Raw genomic sequence first — 26,716 nt, forward strand, 5'->3', positions numbered from 1 at the left:
GGATGCTCCATCCCTAGAAGTGTTGGGTGGGGCTCTGAGCAACCTGGTGCTGTGGAAGGTGTCCCTGCCCATGGCAGGAGGGTTGGAATGAGATGATCTTTCAGGCTGATTCCACCCCAAGACATTCTATGATTCTATGATTCTATGATAGTAACAACATAATGCAACTATGACTATGCAAGTCATAGTCCTTGGAGGTGTTCAAGAAATGGCTGGATGTGACACTTCCTGCTGTGGTCTAACTGAAAAGGTGGTGATCAGTCAAAGGTTGGACTCAATGATCTCAGAGGTCTTTTCCAAATTAAATGATTCTAGGATTGAATGTTCTACCATTTGAGGTATCAAATAAAGCATGTATTTAAAACAGAGGGTAGAAGTGTGAAAAGCGCTAAGAGTGCCAACATCTTTGAAACACAGTGAGATTATGCACATTAACTCCTATCAAATCACAGGATCAAAGACTGTGATAGGAAGCAGCGTTTATCTGATTGATGCTGAACATACTCCAATCTACCAGTAAGGACCCAAACACACAGACTGATTAGTTGTTCTGGATCTGTTTTAATGCACTACAGAAAAACTGAACCTCTTTCACTAATAAAATGAAAAAAGCATGTCCTAAACCAGAAAACAGTCAAAATAAAAGAGGATATTTTACATACATAACATGCTTAACAAAATTTGTATGAAAAGGCAGGTTTTCAATTTTAATTGGAAATCCTTGGTTCTGTTGATTTAAATCAAGTTGTTAATGCTACTGTAACTTAATTGCTTGTGCATTAAACATACAGTTTTTCCAAAGGTTCTCATTATACAGACTCACAAAAATTGGGAGGAACATGAAATTTTTTTAGACCCAGTACATTTATCTCCTCTGTTGATGTGAATTGTATTGTACAGTGAAGGACGACAAACAGCTCTATTATTATCTATTACAATGAGACTTTGCTGATATCTGCATGGTGATTCTGGTTTGTGAGGCAACATGGAGGAGCCTGCCAAGGGCACTGGCTTTGCCCTGTGCCCAAAGCCCATGGGACGTGCAGCCTGGAAGTGGGAGAGGCACAGCAACAAGCCCATCGGTGGGTGAGCCCTTCGGGGCAGCAAGGTGCCTGAGGTGGTGCCAAAGCCTCAGCACTGGGCTCCAACTGCAGGTGGGTACGTGCCACAGAGCCAGGGCAGGGCAACACTTCTTTACAACAGTCAGCATGAACCCCATGGCAGAATCGCCATCTTTAGCCACCAATCCAACTGGAAGTGATGTTGAAGGAAAGGGTAGAGAGTAAGGATGCAAAGTTCCTCGCTGGAGATGGGTAGCAAGAACGGTGGGGAGGCAACTGTCCCAGGGCTAAGAGTATAACTCCCTTCATCTCCCATGGTTTCCAACAAGCACATGGGCCCGGAATTGTCTCACTGGGGAGAGCAATTCCCCTTCCCTTCTCCATCCCTGTAGTCAGAGTCAGGGCACCTCCAGGCCTCTTCCATTTCCAGGCTGGGCTGTAGCACAGCCCCTCCTGCGCATCACAGCCAAGGTTCCAAAGGCAGGACATCTCCAGTTCCCAGTGAAACTTCCCAGTTCTTACACTAGATTCTGCCTTTCGTAAAAAAACAATGGAAGAGTCCTATGCCAGGATATGTTACCTGAAAAGATGGAAACTTTCATGCAGTAGCACCAGCACTACATACTGACAAATCTTTGTAGCCTGTAAAGCAACTCGATGGAATTACTCAGCAGTCCCTTCCACTCCTACCTTTTTTTTTGCCTTTCCTCAGTTTTCTTTGCTGAGCAGATTATTCTTTGTACATATAGTAAGCAATCCTCTCTGAAAAACAATGACAATCCAAAATTTCCTGGTTTCATAAACAATTCTAAGACAGAAATAAATTACAGACATTGCTTGCAGACAGCTTTAGTAAGCAAAACTCAATTATAAACCTTTAAAACACAGCTCTAACACACAGAAATGCAAGATCTGCAAACACTTGATTGGCAATTCTCCTATAAGAGAAATGCAAACTATTCCACACAGTGCTGTGAACTTGATAGAACTGATATGAAATTTCCCGAGAAGTTGATATTGGCACATGAAAATAAAGGAAAGCTCAGCAGGACACATGAAATTCATGCATTTCCAATGTAATTCCAAACGGTATATCATAAATCAGCACATCATAAATCAACATGGGCATGTAATTCTTAGGTCTCGTTTGACACAAGCAAAGCAGAAAGTGTGTTGTTGCAAGTGTTTTGCAAGCAAACATGATGCCCAGTTGACTGTTAACAGACAATTTTTTTTTGAAGGAAAATAAGCAGAAGGAAGATCTCAAAGCTGACTAATGAAAAAACCCAGGTGGAAGTAGTTATGACCATCCCTGGGCTGGAGCAGTCAGAAGCTATTGTTTGTTTTGGAATGGCACTGGAAATCAACTGCTCCTATGGGAAGCAGGCTCTAGAAGCATTATGGGGGATGACAACCACTTCAGCTGGGCCAGTTGCTGGGCTGCTCTGCATGGGAAGCTCCATTTGGCTCAGATATTTTAAGAAATGTGTACCTGACCCTGGAACCTACAGAACACCTACAATTTAGGTTCTCTCAGAAATCTGCAGTTTATAGCCCTTCAAAGCCAACTTCTAAAATTATATGACCTATAATATTGTTAATCATAGAATAGCATGCATTGGAAGGGACTTCAAAGATCATCTAGTTCTGACCCCCCTTCCACGGGCAGGGACACCTTCCACTGCACCACGTTGCTCAGAGCCCCATCCAACCTGGCCTTGAACACTTCCAGGGATGGGGCATCCATAGCTTCTCTGGGCAACCTGTTCCAGTGCCTCAGCACCTTCACAGTAAAGAAGTTCTTCCTCATATCTCATCTAAACCTGTCCTCTTTCAGTTTGAAGCTGTTACTCCTTGTCAACATCATCACTACAAGCAAAAAATTCCTCTCCAGGGGTTTCTTTATTTCTTATACAAAATCCCAGATGTGTAAAATACCCTCAGGAGTTAAAGATGGAGCCTCTCTGCTACAGATCCCTTTTATTTTTAAAGATATGATTTACATACAATTCAAAGTATTCTGAGCACACAGCCCTTGCAGTGTGCTGGTTAGGGTAGCAAGGGAGAAAAAAAGGGCAGAAAATCTGGTATTTGTAAAGTCATCTATACATTATAATAAAATGTTACCATCTGATTTACAAAATAATTACTGTGAGTTCAACAGATATGCTCTTCATAAAAGAAAAACAAAAATAAAAAAATTAAAGTATAAAGAGGGATTCTTGATTTGCCAATTGGGGTGAAACATCTTGGTTGGGTTTTTTTCCCCTCTTTATTCTGCTGCCCCTCGGAAAACCTCCTGTGTAAATCATACACTGCAGGTTCACCTTCCTTAACTGCAGGCTGTTTCAAGAGACAGCAGTATCTGTAGCTACCAGCCACAGGGGGGTGGAAATTATAATGGCTAACACACAGAGGCTTGGCTGCTCCTGGATTTGATCAGAAATGGCTTCTCAGCAGTGACACACAGCACTGTTTTTAGGCAAAACGTAAATAAACATGTGCATAAACTTTTGATTCAGATCAATGCCACACTAATTCTGTGATCCATCAGATCTTAAAAGATAAACATGATGTGATGGGGTCGTCTCTTGCTAGAAAGGTGTCTGAATAGGAACTGGAGAGCTGCAACTAATTGGTGATCGAGTAGATAGGACACTTTTCATCGTGTGTAACCTGTGGCCAGGCAAAGTGGCAGGGAGCACTTGGTTGGCATTTGGCTTCATTTTGTGCTTTTAAAAAATAAAATGGAGAAAGAAGGGAATCTTTCAAATATTAGTTGAGGAACTCCTACCCAAGTGTAGTCTTGCATCAAGGATATTATTATATAGACCTGCTCCACAGGACGGTCTCCAAGTCAGATTATGAGCCCATCCAGGTCACCTGCTTGTAAGTTTGCCTTCAGGGACAGCTTTATGGTGCCCCACACAACATTCCCAGAGGGCAAGCTCAAGTTCTGTATCTCCCAGACAGCTATCCACTACTCAGTCATCTGTTTTGGGATGTGGCTGGGCCCAGCAATCTGTGCAGCTTCACCTATCCCATCCTACTGATAACAGTGGGAGACACACACACATGCACAAGAAAAAAATCAGTATTCTACAGTGCAGAATCACCCAGCACCCTTCAAACACAGCTGTTTTCACCTCCTGCTATGAGGACACCTGGCATGCCTGAACAGCCTGATCACTGGCTGACCTGAGGACAGCGAAGAGGTGGTGATGGTCCTGGGAGGCGAGTGATGCCAGTGCTATTCCATCAAGTACACCTTTTCTTGGACTGTTAAGTCTGGTGCCTGAGCCAAGTCTATCTCACCTCACCAATTCCCTGGTGATACTGGCCACAGAGAACATTGCACATTTTCTGCACCAAATTGTTGCATAATATCACCATGCACTGTGAACCAGCTGCCCCTGCTCATCAACTGGAGACATCAGCTTTTCAGGGTTTCCTTTGTCCTCATATCTACCAATGATTGCACCTGTAAAAAGCCATGATGAATTAATATTGCAAACAGGGCAACAGTGTGCTCATGATCAACTTCAGGACCAAAGTCCTATCAGACTAACTGCATAATGAAAGGTGTTGTATATCAAACAGGACTACATGACTGTCAAAAGGAGACATGAGTACTTTCAACAGGTCAGATACCCAGAATGGGCTGCACTAGCTTGTGTCAGCTCTATTTAAAAGATCTAGAAGTACTGTGGTACATAGAAAGGGATTAAAAAAGAATTGCAGAACCTCGGCTAGACGTCACCCTTAATGTCATACAGCTCCTTTCTCCTGAAAAAGAAGGGTGTGTTCAGCAAGACCTAAGTCATGTTGCTTGTGCAAGGCAAAATCCTGCCCTGACCTCTCACTGATTGCTGCTTTAAATCCACACTGGCCCCCAGCACTGAAAGAGGAGAACACAGAGACCTTCTAGATAATGAAACGTACTCCAGCAGAACAAGCAAGGTATTCCTTTGTACCAGCCTCTCCAAGGGGAGTGGGAGCAAAGAGTTTTCAGCGAGAAATGAGAAACCAATGCCAAAGAGGGGGTGAAAGCACAGATGCACCAACAGCTCTCCACAGAGGGTCAAAAGCACAGAGCCACAAAGCGTAACCTTTGGTGTAACCGCCACTGCCACAGACATAAGGGAGCCCTGCCTGGGATGACCAGGTGTCCTCAAAACATCAGGACAGGCTCACTTCTCCATGATTCCTCAGTAATTTGGAGGGATGTCATCAGATAACTCTAGACCTTAGCCCTAACTTCTTGCAAGTTGGGCTAAATCTAGGATTATGCCAATACACCCACCCAGTTTGGGTCAAAAGGTAGCAACACCTGGGCTCTGAAGGAAGCCATATCCAGAGGAAGCCAATCTGAAGTCTCCCACCATGGTGAAAAGTTAGAGGTTCCCACTGGGTTCTTAATTACTGTTTTGTTCATGTCACTCCACAAACCAAACTTTGGCCATGGTAACATTTTGTAAGGACTTTTCATATTTCCAAAACAAATTAGTAGGGTTTTAAAACAAAAAGACAGTGGGGGTGGCTGGGGGAACAAATACCCCAAAAGAAACCCCATACGAATTATTTATAATTTGCCACTTGTCAGGCAGTGGCTTTAACAGGTCAGAAGAATTTTAATGAATGCCTTATACAGTGTGAATGATGTACCTACATGTCCAATTAGCACTGCAAACAAATATAAACATCTCATTAAAATACATAAATGTATATTATTTTGGTTTCCTATACTTTACCACTTTGAATATATTTCTGAAACGCGTTTTATTTTAGAAGACAACACTCCATCACACTCTCATCTGCAGAGACCTGTGCATGCTTGTGCTTCTTTGTTATTAACAAAGCTTCTGCTTTACAAGGAGTCATGGAATATAAAACAAATACCTACAAAAATATTTTACTCAAGCAATCAATAGAAATCCTCATTGAACCCCTCATTGAGAGCGTTTTTTTGTGGCGTGCCTTTACTTGGATGCAGCACCACTTGCACAGACTTTTAAACTACACTGCGGTGTTCTTCACTCTGTTATTGACTGATCTGAGATTTCTGGCAAGTCACTTCACCACTGTGTGGTTCTGTCTTTTCCTACCTATCCACTGTGGCTAATTAGCCTTCATAAACCCTTTGGGGCAGTGACTGTTTTTCACTGCCAGTTTGTAGTACCTGTCACCGTGGGATCTTATTTCAGTTGTCTTGATTGACTAATAATAACATTCATGCTGTAAGAGATTAATTTTTTAAAGAATAAAATGAAAAAAACTAAGCCGTTACTTGCAGAAATACAGTACAAGTTCTAAGGATAAACCATATATATTGAGAAAAACCATTTCTTCCTAAAAAGCTTGAGAAGCTTTAAATAACATTACAAAAAAGAGAAACAAACAGAACCATAAAAGGACAGCACACGGGATGAAAATATAATCTTTGTGATTGTGAAACTCAGCAATTTCCCAAGAGTTTTTAAGAACCATATCCTTTAGCTTAGGTCAGGAGACCAAAGATGCAAGGAAGTTTTATGCAGTGCCAGCTTCCTTCCTCACAGTGAAATCACAGAGGTAGCTGAGGACATCAATGATAACTCCCTGTTGGGGGAGTCTGAATAAGCTCTTTTTGTAAATGATTTTTAGTATCTGAAAGCTATTCAGATAGTCTAATAACAAGAGTAATATTAATGTCTAAAGGGATACAAGTGAAGACTTCTGTTTTAATGTCTCATCCTCCTCACTAGCTGGACAGCAATGTTCAGATTAAGAGGGAGGAATTCTGCAGCTCACTGAAACCAGTTCCTACAACAATTGGTGACAAAGTTGCTTATTACTTACTAGAAATCTACTTAATATTAACCCAAAAGAACACCATTGGGTCCCAACTGGATTTGCTACTTTTCTAGAAGCAACTGGTACTAATCTAGTCACATGCAGGAGGTGCTTTCTCAGATACGAAAAAAAATCTTCAGTTTCTCCAACTTTCACACTCAGAAACATTAATTTTATTATCCTTAAAGCACATACATGGACTTGAATGCCTATCAAGGCAAAGCAGCTGTTACACTTCTGCAAGTCATATTAAATGTACACAAGCCCCTACACTATTTCACACATATTTAAAGGAGGCATTTTTAAATTTTATGGGTTCATCTGTTCTGACGAGTATTTCAGTACATAAGTATAACAGGCATAACATAAATACTCAACATAAATATGAATCCAGAAGTCCTTTTAATTAATATTTTGTTTACTGACTTTCAATTAAGCAAACCCAACATCTTGATTTACTTTATTTTCCCAACAAAAACTCCAGTACTGTGATGCATTCTTTTCCCGAAATCTTTTATGCTCTTTTTACTGGAAAATGACCAAACAGAGTGAGTTTTGAAAAAGTTCTTTTTACTGGCTTATCAGAAATTCCAGTAATTCTTCTAGAAGTTTATAGGGCAGAAATTTTCTTCCACATATAATCAAGCAGATAAAATGAAAAGTTAAATTCTTCAGGAAATTTATTCTGTGTACACAGTATAACTGAAGTTTTTTGGACAGGCTTCACTAGCAGTAGCTGCAGTAGAAAGACTATGAGACAACAGACCAGTGTTACCAATAAGAGAAGCTCCACATTAGTAATAACTAGGTATATCCTCTTAAATCTAAAAACATTGCTCAACTTTTATTCACCTTCCAGCTTCTATCACCAAGACTGAAATACGACTAATTTGAGTTACAGATCCTATGTTAAAATGAGACAGAATATTTCCAATAACTATTACCAAGAAAGTCATTATGTTAGACTCTAATGTGAACACTTCCTTACATTGCCACAGAATGGAGAGACTCACGACTTGAAATCGTCGTGCTAATTGTTACAAGATGGTAGTTTCTCTCACCACAAGTTTTCAGACTTTATGCATGAGGTAACAGGCAGATATAACAAACCCACATGGAAAGAGAAATCAGAAATACCAGCAAAACCAATTACTTTATTATATACATATATACACACAATGTATGTAATGACTGTGACATAATGAAGGCGTCACAGTACACCACCTAATACCATCAAGAGCAGAGTAGGCATCTCAGCAGACCTGAGCTTCAAGGAGAGTTTTGCAAATAAGTAATGTAGTGGCTGTGCAGGAAAATTGGGGGGTAATTACACTTTACCTAACCAAAGTACTCAATATTTTAAACTGAAGAAGTGTTCACCTCCTCCCTCAGTCTGATACAAGAGTTGAGCAGCTGCTGCCTTTCCCACTCCATGAGGATTCCATGATGGGAGCACCTACGTGCTCCATTAGCTTATTAAACTTGCAGGAGGACTCTGCAACACTTTAAAATATAAAATGCTGTTCCTATAAAAAAAAACAAGGACAGAGAATTAAAATATAATGGGATTAATCCTTGTTTGTACTAACATACAATTCTGGAAGCGTGTGAGAGGCTTATGTGACATTTATTAATGCAGATTTAGCACAAAGAAGGACTTAATAAGGAAATAACAGAAACTAACACAGTCATTTCATATTAAAGCACCAGCCATGTGAGTGTAACATGATAGAAACTATTCAGTATAACTCATATGGGGTACAAATAGGACCATTCCTCAGTTTTCAGTCTAATTTTAAGCAAAAAGAAAAGTGTGTGTTATAAGAACTTACATGTGAAATGGATGGCCTGGAATGAGCCTGATATCCTACTTTTGTTTCCTCTCAGCTTCTGCAGGACAAGTTAGGTGTTGCTTTATGAAATGGCTATATTTTATTAGAAATATGCAGATTAATTCATGATTGGCATGAAGGAAACAAACTGGAAGATTTTTTTTTTTATATTACAAAAAGCACCGTAAAATGTGCAATTTCACAAATCATATCACACATTTCATTCTGACAAATGCAAGGACAATGTGAGATATAAAGATACCAAGATTAAACAGATAAGTAATAAAAGACAGCTTGTACCTGCTTGCAGGAAGAATTTCCACTCTGGAATACTAATGTTACATTAACACAGCTACACAATTCACTTGCTAGTATACAGTGTAGAAAATTTTGCCCATTATACTCCTACTATTATTTTCCAGTTGTTCTGCTATGCATCAGCACTACTCATAATGATGAAATCTATCTATGTTTTTTTCCTTTTCCCCCTGCATACACAATATTTTTTTCTGAGGTTTTAAAAACAAACAAACGCGCTATGACTGCAGAGAGTGAGTGATCTTAATTTTGTCCTCAGCATCTGACCTAATAGACTTCCAAAGGAAAACCCTGGCCCCCAGCGTGGTAATCTGGGAACTCTGTGAACCATTTAATAATTCTGGATAATTCAATGAAATGACTGCCATCACTGGCTACAGAAACTACCATATGTTGTCAAGGCTGTGTCACGTATCTCCCAGACCACGGACAATGGGAGATTGTTATTACCAGGCTTTCTCCCATCAGAACAGGCATGATCTGGAATCATGGAATGCCAAAATTTTGTGTCAAAACAAGTTTCTGCATGCTTTCTGAAGCAAACTCAAGCACAGAGGGTAGATTTATCTTACAGGCAGAATAAACTAGTTGCTGCTAATGCCAGGCCTAAAAGACACACTACTTGAAAGGTTCAAGGTGAATTCCAGGGACACAGGAAGATGCTTCAGTAGCACAAAAGCTGTGGAGCAGGCAAAAAAGAAAGACATTGGTGGCAGATAGCGTTCCATGGTTTGTAAAGAAGGTGTATGGAGGAGCTCCATGAAGTACACTAATCTGAACCAAGGATGGTTCAAGAGTCAGAAAAATGTTATATAGAAATCTAAGGAGGCATTACTTCATCTATGGATTTTCTGTGGTAGCAGACACAGCCAATTTGTCGTGTCTAAAAACTATAAAACACATGTACGCTTTCTTTTTAATTCCATTTTCACATAGTCTTGAACCCCTGAACTCTTGCCCTTGCTTCCCAAGGTGAGAGATCTGAAATGAAAAGCGCAGTCATGACTTAAGTGTTTATGGTCCTGCACTGCTTCTGAAGGTCAATGACACCATAACTGTTTCAGTACCAGAGAAGAAGGATGCAGAAAGTGAGCCAGGGAGGTCAAGGTGCTATCTCAGCAGTAAAGGGACACAACACATGGTTCTGGCTGGGTGGTAACTAAACACTACCTGGTAAATCTTCATTTCTATAGGAAGGTCACACACATATGAAAGTCATCCTATACAAATATTTTTCTCCCTCCCTTCTCAGGCAGCACCACTTTAAGCAGTTTCTTAAAGAAACTTGTTTCACAAGCTTTGTGAGAACTTGGGAAAGAAACAGATGCATTAAGAACAACTCGTGCTTTCAGACAAAGAAGTGGGAATGTTATTTTTCCCTTTGGAATGAGTTAATTGTGGGTATTTTAGAGGGACAACTTTTGACAAGCATTCTCCTGGAGAAACTGGATGGTCACAGCTTAGATGGGTGCACTGTTTGCTGGGTAAAAAACTGGCTGGATGGCCAGGCCCAGAGAGTTGTGGTGAATGAAGTTACATCCAGCTGGCAGTCGGTCACTAGTGGGGTTCCCCAGGACTCAGTATTGGGGCCAAGCCTGCTTAATATCTTTATCAAGGCTCTGGATGAGTGGATCATGGACACTCTCAGTCACTTTGGAGACAATACGGAGTTGGGCAAGAGCATTCATCTCCTGAAGGGCAGGAAGTCTCTGCAGAGGGATCTGGACAGGCTGGTTCAATGGGCCATGACCAATTGTGTGAGGTTCAACATGGCCAAGTGACTTGGGTCACAACAATCCCATGAAGCGCTACAGCCTGAGGGCAAAGCGGCCAAAAAGACGCCCAGGAGAAAAGGCCCTGCAGGTGCTGTTCAACATCCAGCTAAACATGAGCCAGCATGTGCCCACATGGTCAAGATGGCCAATGGAATCCTGGCTTGAATCAACAACAGTGTGGCCATAAGGACCAGGGCAGTGATCATCCCCCCGTGCTCAGCCTTGGTGAGGCCACACCTCGATCCTGTGTTCAGTTTTGGGCCCCTCGCTACAGAAAGGACATTGAGGCACTGGAGCGTGTCCAGAGAAGGGCAACGGAGCTGGTGAAGGGTCTGGAGCACAAGTCTGATGAGGAGCAGCTGACAGAACTGGGGTTGTTCAGCCTGGAGAAAAGGAGGCTGAGGGGAAACCTTATTGCTTTCAACAACTACTTGAAAGGAGGTTATAGCAAAATGTGAGTTCGTCTCTTCTCTCAAGTAACAAGCAATAGGACAAGAGTAAGTAGGCTCAAGTTGCACCACAGGGTTACGTGATTTAGACTGGATATTAGGAATAATTTCTTCTCTGAAAGCATTGTCAAGCACTGGAACAAACTGCCCAGGGAAAAGGCTGAGTCACCAGCCCTGGAGATGTCGTGCTTAGGGACATCGTTTAGTGGTGGACTTGGTAGTCCACCACAAAGGTCTTTTCCAACCTAAATGATTCTAGATTTCAGCATCTGTTGAGAAACTAAGATAGACATAGGAAATACAGGTTTCCTGTGCTGGAGAATCTCCCCAGGGCTGTACATTTCTCTTGAATACAACAGAACACGTGATTTCTAAAACCAGCAATACTGTACTTTAATAATCTCTAATTTTTTTTCCTGGGACTTTTGCACGAATTTATTTTCTCCATTTTTTTCCTTGTCTTACTTTCTTTTGTCTTGAATTCATGCATTGTGGAAATAATCAAAGACATCCAGGAGAAACATCTGAAGCTGATAAGCACAGTGAAAGAGCATTATTCATATATTACAAATCATAACATATATAAGAATGAGAAGACACCTGGTAGTGTTGTGTTGACAGCAACATATCTTTTGATTAGTGTCTGGTTTCTAGCAATCTGCATGTGCTAAGAGTTCAGAAATAATGCATTTGTAGTTCATTTACACATTGTAGAAAGGATAAATACATGGCAGATACACACAAACAACAAAGCTGAGCTTTCTTTCAGCTCAGCTTCTAGTGAAGACTCCAAATTATGGACAGGAGGTGTGAATAAATGAGACTTTTTAGGCTAATATTAAAAGAACATTCAAACTGTAAGTACTGTTTTAGAGATTATCAATTACCAACAAGGATTTTAAATCCAGTTTAGGAACACTAAATATTTTCTGTTAAAGCCCTTTCGCATCTTCCTTTTCTCCTAAAGCCTTTTAGCATCTTCCTTTTCTCTTGCTTCTGTCTGCCATTCAACTTTCCATTGAGTAGTTTCAGCCTACAGTTAGAAAGCTGTAACAGAAAACTTATGGTCAGAAAACTATAACACCTTCTTACTGGATAGATGAGCTTGGAAAAAAGCTGATTTGTAACAAATTAGGTGTGCTGAAGAGATACTGTTGGGATCACAGCCCCTGTGACTTTAGAAAATTCAGTTAAGGCCAGCACTGCAATGACATTCAACAACAAAACCCAATGACAGGCACTTTGCTACTGAAATCAATACCTTCCAACCCTGCACTCTAGACTGTGCCTGCTTGGGTAGGCATCTTGTCAACCTTATTACAAAGTTTATGATCATTTTATTTCCTGCTGCAGAATCATGAGCCATTCTTGGCCACCAGATTGCATGGGTTCAATGTAACTATCATGCATCAAAACTCATATCAAAAGCATTCTAGAGCAGTACTGTAGCAACACTACACAAATTCTTACACACTCTCAACCTACAGATAATAATTCCTACCGGCCTCAAAAAAAAAAAAAAAAAAACACCAACCCAGATATACATGTAAACTCACATATTTATAAACACCTATGTATTTAAGAAAAAAATGATTCCAGAATGTTAGCACAGTCAAGCAATAGCACTGTGTTCTTTGACCTTTGCCTTGATGCTCCCCAGTAAAAAAAAGTTTAGGATTTTATTTGTTTACACCACCATGAGGAAGAGAACAAGAAACATCTGCTTCTGTAACTATTGCAGCACTTTCCTCTCCATCACCCTTTCTAAATCACAGTTGTGACCACCTCTTCCCATAAATCCCCTCTGAAGGAGCACTTTTTCTGTGTATACACTACTTCTTGTATACAAAATATGAAGATGAATAATTTATCAACTCCTTCATGTCATGAAAGGAGCTCCTCATCTATAAGGAGCAAGAAGATCAAGAACAGTGAAAGCAAAAGTTCAGAATCCATGTCTTTCATGAAATGCTGAATTAATGCAGGTGAGGTTATAGGATGTATAAAATAAGTCAGACACAATTCTACCCCCTCACACCAATACTTTCCTTTGATGTCAACAGTATCAACAGATGGACAAGTGTTAGTGTGAAATCAACTTTGCCATATGCGACTCAACGGAACCAAGCAGAGCACTCTCAATTATTTAATTTCTTCAAGGAAATGATGCACTAACCAAGTCATGGCCCCATCCTTTAATGGCACATTTGTAATTCTCAGAGAAGTAAAAAGACTGATGAACATAATTCTACTGCCAGTGAACACAGAGTTCCTGACATGAAACATCACAAGCTCTCTGGAAGAGCTGAAGAATAAAACGCAAGCTACACGAGTCAGAAGTCAGCTTCAACGGTCTTTAAATTAAGATGGACAAGTAGAAGAATGGCATAAAGTAATGGTAAAAAAAGAACTCTGAATTTAATTTCAAGAGTTAGGAAAATTATAAGGAGTAAAAATTAGGAAAAAGAAACAGGTCTGAAGTACAGTTTAGCTTCCAATACTATATATGCATTATACAGCAGAAGTACAACCATGCAGGTTTTCAGAGTTCTATGGGTTTGTTTTTTGCAAAATCCTTATCATATTTTTAATCTGGAAAATCATGCAGTTTTCTTCAATTGCAAAATACTGTTCTTCTCATGAAGATAATTTTACCCAACCTTCCCATCATGTGAGATAGTATATATTGACATCCAGGGATAAAAACTATCGAAAGACAATCTGTATGCATAGAGTGTTTTAATGAACATAGAAGAGAATTATTTATGACTTTAAATAACCAAAGAAATTCGTTTAAAATATAACTATACATAGGAATATGTGTATGAAAAAGTCTGTAGCAAAATACTAACATTTTAATTAGCTGACATGGTATTTACATGTGCAGGCAAAAACTGTGGAAAACCACAGCATTCCCGTATTTCTCTGTCAAAAGGCTTGTCACAGACTTTTAAAGAAAAAAAATTAAGTGAGGTTTTAATTGCAAAGCTTACGGATGAACCCATTAAGAAAAAACACTACAAGGCTACTAAATCCCTTACTCACAAATAAAAGAGTGCTGGGACAGTACCCTCCTGTCCTTTTAGTCTTCACTGGGAAACCACTGTCGCAGCTACCAGGAATAAGATGTGGAGGATGCAGGCCTGCAGTCTGCCCAAACTTGGCTGCTCTTGTATCCATCCTAACGAGGCTCCAAATCTTCTCCTGACTGGGAAGACACTTGAAAATATGCCCAAGTCAGCAAAACATTTTAGCATATGCTTACTATTAAGTAAATGATTGGATTGAGAAAATTAAACTGGTTTTAAGTGCCTCCTTACATTATGTGTACTAAATGCCTTTTTGCATAAGGAGCTAAAGTGTTATGGGTTGAAGCCTAAAGTCTGATTATTTAGAGTCAAATCTGAGACATTAGAAAGTGTCCACAAAAGTATCAATGTTATTCGTATTTCATATGGTCATATCATTAAATACTTCTAAAAGTAAATTAAATTGTTTAGTTTGTCAGATCACCTGGTTACATAGTACACTCAAACCATTTTCCTTGAGAAGGAGATGTATCAGGCAGCAGCTCCAGGGCAAAACCTGTTGCAATGCTCCTGAGTTCTGAAATCCATGTTTTCAGACTGTTCATTGGGATTCTGCTGAGGGTATCTGTGGAAGTTTATAACTCTACAAAGAATAAAGATCCTGGTTTATGCAGTACAACTGAGTGGGCTGTTTCTGCAACCCTTCAAGGAGTCTGTGTCATGGACCTGTGTCGCCCACTGATGAGAATTAATGAAGAAACATACTGTGGATCTGAGAAGCAGTGATGAACAGAGAATGGAACTGGAGACGACATTGCTCCCCACATGACTCTTCCCCATGTGATTACTTATCCAAATAAAGATGCCTGTCCTTAACACACTGCTACTTTTACAACTACGCATCTGTGGGAAGACTACAGTACTTAATCCAGACTGTTCAGCATGTAAAAACAAACACATTTGAAATTCAGAAGTATTTCTTTAAGAAACAGCAGTGTAAGGTTCTTCTCTTCATTGGAGAGAGCAGAGGATCATAATGAACATTTCCAATATGCCCAACTAATCTAATTGTCCTATAAAATTCTCCCATTGGAAGGGATATATTTTAAAAAGCATGGGACTGTGCAGAGGAAATCCTGCCTTCTTTATTTGATGTCAAGGACAGCTTTACCATTGACTTCAGTTGGACCAAGATTTCACTCCATGTGTTTCGGGAGAATCTCTGTGGTTGTGCCAATAGTAGCACAATTAGTGGCTCACCAAAAAAACCAACCAACCAAACAAACAAAAAACCAAACAAACAAACAAAACACAACAAAAAACTAACAAAAAAATACCAAACAGGAAATAGTCTCCAAGGAATACTTCTTTGTGAACTCTTACAATTAAGGTTAAATAATAATAATGGTTCTTACAGTCATAATTTCCTGCATTAAAACCTTACTTATTAGGCGTCACACTTAGGAGAGTTCATGTTGGATCACATCATGGAACTACAAATCAGTTTTTCATGAAGTTTACTCCTCCTAATACTATACAGCAACTCCTACATTATATGTTTGTTTTTTTTAACTCAAGATGTTCAGCTAACATAAAACAGTAATATTTTATCAGACTTTTTAAATGGAGTATTTTGCCTGGTAATGTGATAAACAATGACGTATTTAATTATTTTGAAGAGAGGGTATTTACTCAAACACAACATAATGAAAAATCATGAAAGCACCTTTATTTTCTGTACTCCAAAACAGCTAAGCTAATTCCTGTAAATTGAATCAGCCATTCCCTGATTTCACCTACAAGTGAATTTTCAGTGCTGAATTGTCAAAACTTTCAAACAAGAGAAATACTCACAGTCTCTTAAGGATTGCATTATAAATAGTCGTGTCCTACCTCCACAGTTCTCTCTCTGACTTCATTCCTAGGCAGCATTGAAGAAGCAGCTACAGTCACATGGTGCATTCAAGGTCATGCTACTCTAATTGACAGAGATATCATTGATAAATTATGCGGAAACAATGATAATGGAGTCATTAACCTTGTTCCAGCACACTAAAGGTGCTTTATAATTAAAGAGAGAACAAAAGTTACAAAAACACATAAAAATTTTATTACCCAGCCTTTTCTCTCCTACACACTGCTGCAAAGTACTGTTAGGGAATAGTAATGTTACTGTAGAGCAGATTCCTGCTGCCTGTGCTTTGTCACCAAGGGGTGGAGGGACTACACTGGCTTACGCTTGAAGGAGGAGTCAGGTAGTAAAATGCAAAAACCATTGACTTTTTTTTTTTAAATAGAAAGTTGGATCTAGAAGGCCTCTCCCTTTGGCAAAGTAAAGGAAGATGGTGCACAAGAAGGACTTTTAGCCAGGAAGTCTTTCTCAGTCCAAGAATCTATGCTGAACTGTTATTTCCAAACATGCAGTCATCTGGCCAGTGCTTTGAGAACTTGCATCAAAATTGTAACCAAAATTCCTCAGATGTATGTAGATACAGACATAAATATTTTAAATTAGGTGAAATTCAGAATTCATCCTTTATGTCTCATTCAGAAACTTGCACTAATTCCCAAACTAAAGGCCTGACTAATGTCCCTAATTCACATATGACAGGTAACTTTATTAAGGGTGCACACATTAATGAATCACTGGTGGTTGCTTTGACTTAAAGAGAAATATTAGAAAAACAGTGAGGAGGTGGGACAGAGACTGTTTCATATAGTAACTTAAAGTAACCTTAAATTTGCCTTACTGTAAAGTATTTATAAGATTTTGAAAAAAAAGAAAAAGTAAGAATTTAAATAACAGACAATTCTACCCTTATCTTCTTGACACTTCCACTGCTGCTTCTCTTTGAATCCTGTTACAGTAAGACCACTCACACTACAATTATTAACAAAAAGAAAAAACTACAGAGCAGGTTTCCTGGTGCTAAGGTACCCAGAGATGGCAATATACTGACAAGACAGAATCCATTATACTCTTTTCTAATCTTCACATTATCACATGAACTATTGTGTCTCCCTGCATTGCCTGACTGTCAAGATATGATCTACAGCACATTACACAACTTACCCATAAGGACAAATAGAAAAATCCCAGACCATATCTGTATTTAGAGGTTTGACCTCATGAGATAACAGAATATATCATAAAGTACATTCTGAAGACCTGAGTGGAATTCAAATTCTTTTTACTGGTTCTGTCACGTTTGGATAAAATAATAATCGTCATATTCTGCAAGCATTCAGAAGTATCACAAATTATGCTTTAAACAATAAACCACCAATTATTAAATTATACCTAAAGTCAGAGGGACTCTCCTCTGTGTCCTCTGAGCACAGGCTGATGGCTACAGTTGCAGAGCACAAGCGCCTCTGATGTATGGCATCTAAAAACTTCCCACCGCAGAAATTCCCAAGTTTTCAATGGCTGGGCTCGCTGCCCGGCTGGAATGCGTACTTTAGCGATACGCCTACAGCCGCTGCACCACCCATGGCCGAGGAGCACCTACAGACTCGGTTCCCAGAGCAGCTCCTGTACTCTAGAAATGCTGCTGGGGTAGCAGAAACCTCCTCATGAGCGTTCAGCTGCAGAGAGCTCAACTCAGCACAGTTTAAAGAGGACAGAAACAAACACGTAAACAGCATCTGTGGCGTCTTTACTGACTTTCCTGGAAATGCATTAACCTTTTAAGTACTTCAAAAATAAACACACAGAAGGGAGGCAAGAGTAGCCGTTCTCTCCCAAAAGTTTCTTTCTGCCTGTCCTCCCACTCGGCTCTGAGCTTCCCGCTCCCTGGGATTAGCGATCGCTTTCACCAGGGATCAAATGAATGACTTTTCCGCTAATGACACTTGAGAGATGCTGAAGCCATCCCTGGGTGCCACCAGGGAACCCGGCGAGCGGCGGCAGACCCTGACCCCACGCCGAGGCGGCCGGGGCGAGGCGAAGCCAAGGGCAAGCCCCGCTCCGCAGCTGAGCGCCGGGCGGCCGCTCGCGGCCCCACCGACAGCGCCCTCGGCAGCAGCAGTCGGAGGGGCGGCCGGGGCCGTGTCGGGCGGTTCCCGTCCCCGTGAGACCGGGGCTGCAGGGGGTGCCGCCGCCGCCCCCCGTCCGTCCCCCCCGGCATGGCGAAGCGCTGTCACTGACGCACATTTAATTCGCCCGGCTGCGGGTACCGCGCAGCGCCGCTCGCATCCTCCCCCCGCCACCGGGGAGGGGGCGGCTCCGGCGGGGAGGGGGAAAGTCAAACTGCAGCAACAAAGTTACTCCCCCCCCAAGCTCCCCCAGACCTGCCCCGGCCCCCAAGGGGGTGGGCACAGGGGGAGGGGGGAGCCGTGTCCGCCTTACCTTGTTTGACGCACTTGAGGCGGATGGGGTCCTTGCAGTGCTTGATCACGGCCAGCACATCCCTGATGGTGAGCCCGGCCACGGGGGTCTCGTTCACCTCCAGCAGCAGCTCCTCCGGCACCAACTTGCTGCCGCCCTCATAGGCCACCTTGCCGGGCTTCACCTCCCCCAGGTAGGGGAACTGCCCGTTCTCGGCGCCCCCCTTCAGCTCGAAGCCCAGCTGTCCCTCCGGGTTCCTCACGATCACGATCTCGTGGACTCTGCTCGTCCAGTGGCTTTTCTTCTTCAAGCCCTTGGACATTGCCGTGGGGATGCTCTGCCCGACTCCCTCCCTGCGGTCCGTGCTTCTTCCCTCCCTCCCTCTCTGCCCCCCTCCCCGGGGCAGCCGGGCTCCTCCGGGCAGGCTCGGGGCGGGCGGGAGCCGGCCGCCGCTGTTGCGGCCCCGCGGTGACGGGGAGCTGGGTTGGGGAGCGCCTCTGGCCCGCTCACGCCCGGCTTTAGCTGATATCCATGGCAGCCGCCCGGCGGCCGACCCTGCGCGTGGGATGTACCTAGTTGTAAGAAACTGGCTAGCGGGGAAGGAGGGAGGGAGGAGGGAGGGAGGGGACGCCGCGGCGCGGGAGAGAAGGAGGAGAGAAGGAGGGGTGTCGATGTCGTGGTGGACGAAGGCGGGCGCTGCGTCTCTGGCTCACCGCCTCGCCTACCCCGGTAGTGAAGGCCGAGAAGAGAGGGCCTGCCTGGCACGGCCGACGAAGGCGAGAGAGGACGGCCGGCGGGGGGGCGAGGGCGCCCTGGAGAGGGAGGGAGAGCGGCGACCCCTCGCCCCCGGCCCCGCCGAGTCGGGGCACCCGGGGAGCGATGGCGCTGCCCCCACGGCCAGCGAGCCCCGCTCCGGCGAGCCGACCCCGCAATGACCCCCGGCAGCCGAGCCCGCTCCGGGCGAGCCGAGCCCGCACTGAACCGCCCGGACAGCGAGCCACGCGCCCGGGCGAGCCTGAGCCCCGCAATGACCCCCGGCCAGCGAGCCCCGCTCCGGGCGAGCCTGAGCCCCCACTGCAGCGGCGAGGGGACCAGCAGCGCCTGGAACCACCCCGGGGGCACCGTATCCGTGCCCCGCGGGGATGGGGGAGCTGCCCGAGAAGGAGCGGAGGAAGGTGTGCGGTCCAGAAGCTCTGCTCGTGGCCAGGAAGGACCGGAGGCAGCCAGGCTTCGGGCGGTGGCTGCAAAACCAAGCGGCAGCTGTTGGCTTCGAGGATCACTGTGTTACGGGCGTTTGCAGAGTAACTTCACTCCTCTCGGAGGTTTCACGCTCAGTTTATTGAGTTGTTCATGGGCATTGAGTTGCTGTGGCTGCAGGAAGCCAGAGCTGATGGTTCAGGTGGGTGCTACACCTGAAAAGGGTATAACAATGGGAGGGGTGGCAGTTCTTCCTATAAAATCTATTGACAGTCACCTCCCAGGTGTTCACCACTTTACCTTCTGCTACTTGGCTTCAAGCCCCAAATGACCTTAGTAGCCAAAGAGCAACACTCCAACCTGCAGAGCTTCCCTCAGCCCGAGAACTTGGATGCACTGATCAGCAGGTGATACTCAGCTCACTCCTTTAATTAGTTCTGTCATATGCCTCACACGTGTGTGTGAGCAGTGTAGTGTAGCAATTGGCATGTCTTTATGTGAAGCTTGCCTTGCCTAAAGAAATAGTTTCCATCCAAAGGGGAGATTGACAAAATACAGGCAGAACAACCTCCTGACTTTAAGAAGTGTAGTTTTTGTGCCTGCAGGATATAGGAGAGCAGGATACAGGAAGGCAGGGGTCTGCAGACAGCGTACTGAATGGGGGAAGGCAGGAAAAACATACCGTGTGTTACGGCATGTGATTTAAAGATGGTCAGATATTTTTAAAATTTCAATTAAAGTGACTCTGCAATGAAATTTTTTGCAAATTGTGTTGCTGTTTTCCTTATAGGTTCCTATGGAAACAGGCCTCTGTGCGATCATTCTTGGCTGTGTCTCCTTCACTTCTCCAATAACTTTTGAAGCTGTTGGGCAGTTTCACCCAAATCTATCTCAAATATAATTAAGCTATTTCATGAAAACAGGCAGCTGGGTAGGGCTGAGAGGTCCTGTAAACGTCCCAAAGGCTGTAATATGAACTTGTGTCTTATTAAACGGTGATTCACATGGTTGAGAGACCATATAAATGTCTTAGTAATGAGAAAAGTTTCAATTACAGCTCATTATCAGCCTCACTATAAGTCTATGGGAAACCAGAGTTCTTCGGTTCACGTTGTCCCAGAATTACTTGCGTTGCAAAGGTGGAAGAGGCACATGCAGAGGGGAAGGAAACAATGAGAAATTACTGACAGCTATACTCTGCAAGTCATTTCACCTGCTCTGCTGTGGGGGCCTGGTCAGAGTTGCAAAGCTCTGAGTGTGAGTGGCTTCACAAAAGCAGGCTCAAAAAGTGAACAAAACAAAAACGACCCCACAAATCTGGAAATAAGATATGCATGAGCACAGGCAGCTGAAGATGGCAGGGGAGCTGGACAGGTACTTTCATTGGAAGGTTCTGTTTTCACTGGTGGGACAAGGGTCTCCTTTTCCAAACACCATCATGAGTGTCCTGATGCTACTAGGAGCAGAGTCTCTGGTCTGGACAAATATGGGCTAAGGAATTTTGAAAGAGAGCAAGAGAGTCAGTAGATTTGTCTCTCTGTAGCCCTACCCTTGAGTTTTGTCTTGCTGTTTAGTTCAGAAGTATGGTAGGAAGCAAATGGCTGAAAAGAGGAATTGAAAGACATAACATCTTATTATCCTTCAGTTTTGCAAATTTCACCACAGTCACTTCTTTGCTGAGTCCTGTGCTCTACTAAAGCCCACTCTACCAAAGAGGTCACCACTTCTTAGTATAGAATTTATAGTTATTCTGCTAGTATAGTATTGCAGTTGTTGATTTGTCTGATAATTAAAATAAATTTCTAAAGAACTCCATGTTTACCACAATATATGTACAACACTAGGACATCTGCCAAAAATGCAGCTTTTAATAAATATGGCAAGAAATATTGGAAATATTCCTAGATGGGGGAAGGGCATCCTGTGGGTGTTATTTTTCTGTTTCTTAGGAGTCTCCAGTAATTTATTGATCAGAATTTTTTTAAGTACTCATTACCATTTTAAGACAGATGACATTGGCAGTAGGTAATAAGTAGGTGCCTTGCTAAAAAAGTGGTGACACAAACTCCTATTTTAAAGGACCTACAAGTGAAAGCATTTCTGATTTCATATGTATTATGGACAAATCAAGCTGAGTGAGCTCTTCATTTCCCACTGCAGTTGTATTAATCTAAAATAATACCCTGCAGAGGTGCTGGAATTGGTGCTCCTGGTGCATTAGCTTTGCTTTCTGAAGGAGGGCAGCACTGTGAGCCAGAAAGACCCCAGCACAGGCATCTGCAGTTTGACAGAGAGGTGGGAGGGTAAATGGAGGGAGCCCTAACAGTTTTCCCAAAGCACAGCTGTGTGTTAGTTGATCTTCATATGAGGAAAGGATGGCATTTTTCAGGTTCTGATACCAAGGAAATTTGGTGAGTAGAATGGCAGGTCATTCCTGTTAAGATCAGGAAAGAGTGAAGGATACTGTCACTAAAGGATGACTGAAGGATTCAGTGTTTCTCTGCAACATTTTCATACAGGGGGCATAAGTTTTTTAGAGTATATGTATGTGGATAAAATTTTGCCATCGTATCATCATTGGTTTAAGTTCTTGGGGCCTAGGGCAGTGGTGCCAGAAATGCATAGTTTGCTTTGGTCTTCTATTTGAAAGTATATTTGGAGGAAATTAAACCTCATACAAGGTCCTTTTGCATCAGCTTCACTCTTTAAGATAATTTTGTTTCATTTTTACAGGGATAGAGGGCAATCTGTAAAGCAAGATTATTCTTGTCACTGACAGAGCAAATGTCCCAGCACGTAGCTGAGAGGGTGAGCGGGCAGATTTTCTGTCTGGCCCCCAAAGAGCCTGAAAAGGACTTTGTGACTTGCCAAGACCTTTCTGTTAATCCCTTCCATTGGTTCATCCCAGGAGGGTGTGAACTGGTCCTGTGTGTGAATGTAAGTCTATCTAACACATGGGATTTCCTATGAGTAAAAGTAACAACAGCACATAATGAAACACGCTCAGCAAACACAACACAAATGCCTTTTATTATTCCTTTAAATCCGAGCCTGTAAACATAGGAATCAGTAAGTCACTGTACTTTTGGGAGTAAAGTTGAGCACATGAGTAAGCTGAAGTGTGAGACTTCATAAATAAATGCATTTTGTAGCTGGAAAGGAATTCTGCCTACTGTAATATTACAGATTCAGTAAAAAAGTAACTGAATTCTGTATGTATTTTCAGTATGCCACATTTTTAGATAAGTGAATTCCTCAAACAAAAAATGATGTATTGCATGTGCCAAAGGGGAAAAAAAATAAAATACATCCATTACCTTCTACTATTTATGCAGGAATGGAGTTCTCTACCTTGTAATTTTGTTTGTAACATTGGGCTTGAACCCAGAAGACATTAAATTTCCTTCTTCAGCACATACTTCCTGCGTGACTGGCTGATAACTACATGACATTGCTCTCTCTTATTTTTTCCATTTTAGTGTGGGCATAATTCTCCACAGTTTTTTATTTAGCATGTCAGCTATCCAACAGCCTTATTCTTACATAAGCTTCTCAACTCTACAATCTAGATCCACCACAGGACATATAATCATCTAGGACTAGGAAGTCAGGTGTTTAAATCCAAATTCACAAAAAATTTTGCCTGTGCTCTTAGTTGCTCCAAAAGATTGTAGTAGCTAGTCTTCCCAAGAGTGGAGCTCCAGAGTATTTTAGCTGATTTCACTGTCTTCTGCTTGGAGTCCTAAATGTTTTCCTTGGGATTCTGAGAAAATTTGAAGTCCTGTCTTTCTCTGGGTAAAAATTTAAGATTCCTAATTTTTCAGTTGCAAATTTCACCAAAAAATCACTAGAAATTTGTTACAATCTTTACTATTGGCACTTATCTTCTATGAGCTTAGTTTTACTACTGTGAACCTAGAGTTATTACTAATATAATCTTTTCCAATTTTCTGGCTTCAGCTTTTGAGAACATTTACTTCAGAAAGACTAAAACTTTAGGCTATTTATCTAAAACCTCTTTTCCCAAGTTCTCCAAATTCTCAAACTTTGATAAAAAACCTCATGTTTTATTGTACTACAAAGCAAAAGAGTAATTATTGTGTGTGTGTTTGGTTGGGGGTTTTTTGTAAGTCTTAGACCAAAATGTTTCATAGTTTTGGCCATCAGTGCTTTAAAATAATCTGTTATTTATTTGTAAACTTCTACATTTTGTAAAGCATACATTTGGCTAGAATGGAAAGTAATGGCTAATACTCGGCTGTCTCAACCCTTTGGAGTATTTCTGTTGTGACAATAGCTCTTGCAGAGGGCAAATCTGATCTCTTCTGGATGTGAAGAAAAGAGTCTCCATGGCTGTACTGAAAGATAAATGCAACCTTTGGGAGTGGAGTTAAAATCAGAGAGGAGTTCACTTAAATAGTAGAGTTTACAATGGGTTTATAAGATTGCAGGAGACATTTTGTTCTCTCCTGAGCATCTCTGTATTGGCTTTTGTTTTAAATGTGATCTTTTACAGTTTCCTTTCTCTTTTCCTATCAAACCTTGGTATTATATACTTCCTGTGCTGCTCTTGCTATCTGCTCATGAGTTTATTAAGGTGAGATATAGAAAATTTGTTGGAGGTCAAAAACTTCCCCAGGGACAATGTTCTGGAGACAATCTGTCAAAATAAATTTAGAAAGAGCTATTGAAATAAACAACTCATGGCCTCTTTCTACAGAAATGCAAGTTTAGGTTGCATCCCAGTACATAACCACAGTAGAAGACAATAAGATGGAAACAAAACTGCACACAACACCCTATCGGAAAATAATCCTTTAAATTTGGCCTGACAGTGGAAAGAGAGCACACTTACAAGTATCTGTTACTGTGAAAGGAAAGAAAAGTCTGAGGCTCACTGAATTACTGCTACTGAGATCCTCGTAGCACACAGGGCCGTGGTGGCTGGTATTCTGGAAAATAGAAATGGAGTGGCTGGGTATCTGCCTGGGTTTGAATTGACAACTCCTCTACCATCATGGCACCAGTTTGTGCACTCTCTAGCTTAAATTGTCTTATCTAGTCTCTTCATTTTTGCATTTTAATATTTAGTATTCAGTGATCTATCTCACCATTGAATTATCTGTAAACATTTAGCTATTGCTCTTATGTGTTGATATCCTAGATTAGCAAACTACAGTAGACCTATTCTCCTAATTCTTTTTTCCTTGTCGCATTTTCATTTCCCTTGGATTAGACAAAATGAGACTTTCCTCTTTGGTGTCTATAATCGGTTTCATTTTACATTTCGTATGAACTAACAGTGCTGCTGAGATTGATCTCACAGCGTGGCTGGGAAAGGAGATGAATATTTTATGAACTTATAAAAGATAAAATGAATGCATATTATTCTAGGGATGTATTGTTGATGTTCCACATAAAATTGTGACAGCGTGTCCATTCAGAACCTTATTTGCACATCTCTCTCATCTCTTTGAGTGGAGTCACCTTTCCATGTCAAAATTCTTGCTCTTAATGTGATTGCAAAGCCTTTTTGTCATGAAAATTAGCAAATACTTCTGAAGTTAGAAGTAGCGTAGTTTCACACAGACATCACCATGGAAATTTATAAGAGGTTACGTGTTTTGTAGATACATTTCCATAAATATTAAAGCATGGTGCAATGAGGAGTTTAGAGAAAATGACTCTAAAATAATACCTGCAGAAACTCGCCCAATGCTTGTCGCTGCTCAGAGGCTGTGCATGAGCAAAATTCTGGTGGAAAGACTTACACCTCAGTCAATTTAACACTTCAGTGCAAGTGGTGCTGAACCACTGAACTTTGAGTTGAAGCCAAATTCTCAGCTTTTTTACCTTAGTAAACCTGAAGCTTTAAAGAGCTCACTTGGGTGAGGGTGATGTCTAATCTCCATTGCTTTACCAAGCTTTTGAGTTCAACAGAGTTCCTGACTTGTTCTGCCTCGTGACAGCCGAAGGGACGGGGCATTCCTTGCCCTGCAAGAGGGTGCTGCGGATCAGGATCCAGCTAATCTCTACTCCCTGCTGTGGATGCTTTTCACAACTGCAAAAACATTTCAATTGCTTTCACAAGCTGGTTGCTTTGAAAGATTATCTGGTGATGGATGCATGTTTAAGTAAAAGTATCATCAGACTAAGGTTAGTGGCAAAAATTGTTTTGAATTAGCAGGGTTTCATTCCAGGCTGAGATATAAATACTCAAAAACTTGAATACTAGGGTAAACATAGAGGCTGATAACCCCTTGTCTCTGCCCTATACCCGGAGTATCTTTGCCCCAGTTGGTGTGACATAATGCATTTGTGATCACCGAGGTTTTATTCAATTTTGTTTATATAGTTCTGGAATTGGTCCACACACACTTAAAAGCATGTGATGGCCTTTGCTTTGGAGTTGTGATGATAAACAAAAGTGCATTCAAGGAAGCTGAATTACGTTTTTATGCAGTTTTGTTGTTATTCTCAGAATATGGCTTCATGCTCAGCCACACTAATGGTTATACATTATTCTTAATAAAAACATTTCTGCACAGGTGCTTCCATCAACAGTAGCTTACTGATGGGACTGCATGGTATTATCAGGTCACTGATGCTGTTCTCAGATGATGTTTTCAGGAAATAAAAAGCTTCAGCTGATGTAATGACCTAAATCTAATGATTTGAAGACAGAACACTCAATCAAGATTTCAATTCAAGATTTTTGCTTCTGTGAATTGTAGGTCAAGGCCACAGTCTCCAGGAATATTTAAGGCTTGACCACAGAACCCCAACTTATCCTGAGGAAAACTCTCAGATAGGCATCTCCACTGAATTTGAAGAAAGAAGCGTGCCCCACCCTCATGAAATGAGACAGGTGCAAGTTAGTTCTTACTGCGCTC

At 41.8% G+C, this 26,716-nt stretch overlaps 1 protein-coding gene across 8 annotated transcripts in view; it reads right to left on the minus strand.

Moving 5' to 3' along the window:
- MAGI2 (membrane associated guanylate kinase, WW and PDZ domain containing 2) overlaps window positions 1-18,966 on the minus strand; it is a 721,242-nt gene extending 702,276 nt beyond the window's left edge. For all 8 annotated transcript variants that reach the window (XM_018068096.3, XM_018068097.3, XM_018068094.3 and 5 more), the window contains exon 1: window positions 18,648-18,966. In XM_018068096.3, the coding sequence (XP_017923585.2) occupies window positions 18,648-18,948 (301 nt within the window). In that variant the 5' untranslated portion in view covers window positions 18,949-18,966. The remainder of the gene's footprint in view (window positions 1-18,647) is intronic.
- Window positions 18,967-26,716: the final 7,750 nt, after the last annotated feature.

This window comes from Manacus vitellinus, unplaced genomic scaffold, assembly GCF_001715985.3.
Source record: "Manacus vitellinus isolate BGI_N305 unplaced genomic scaffold, ASM171598v3 scaffold_13_pilon, whole genome shotgun sequence".
Lineage (NCBI taxonomy): Eukaryota > Metazoa > Chordata > Aves > Passeriformes > Pipridae > Manacus > Manacus vitellinus.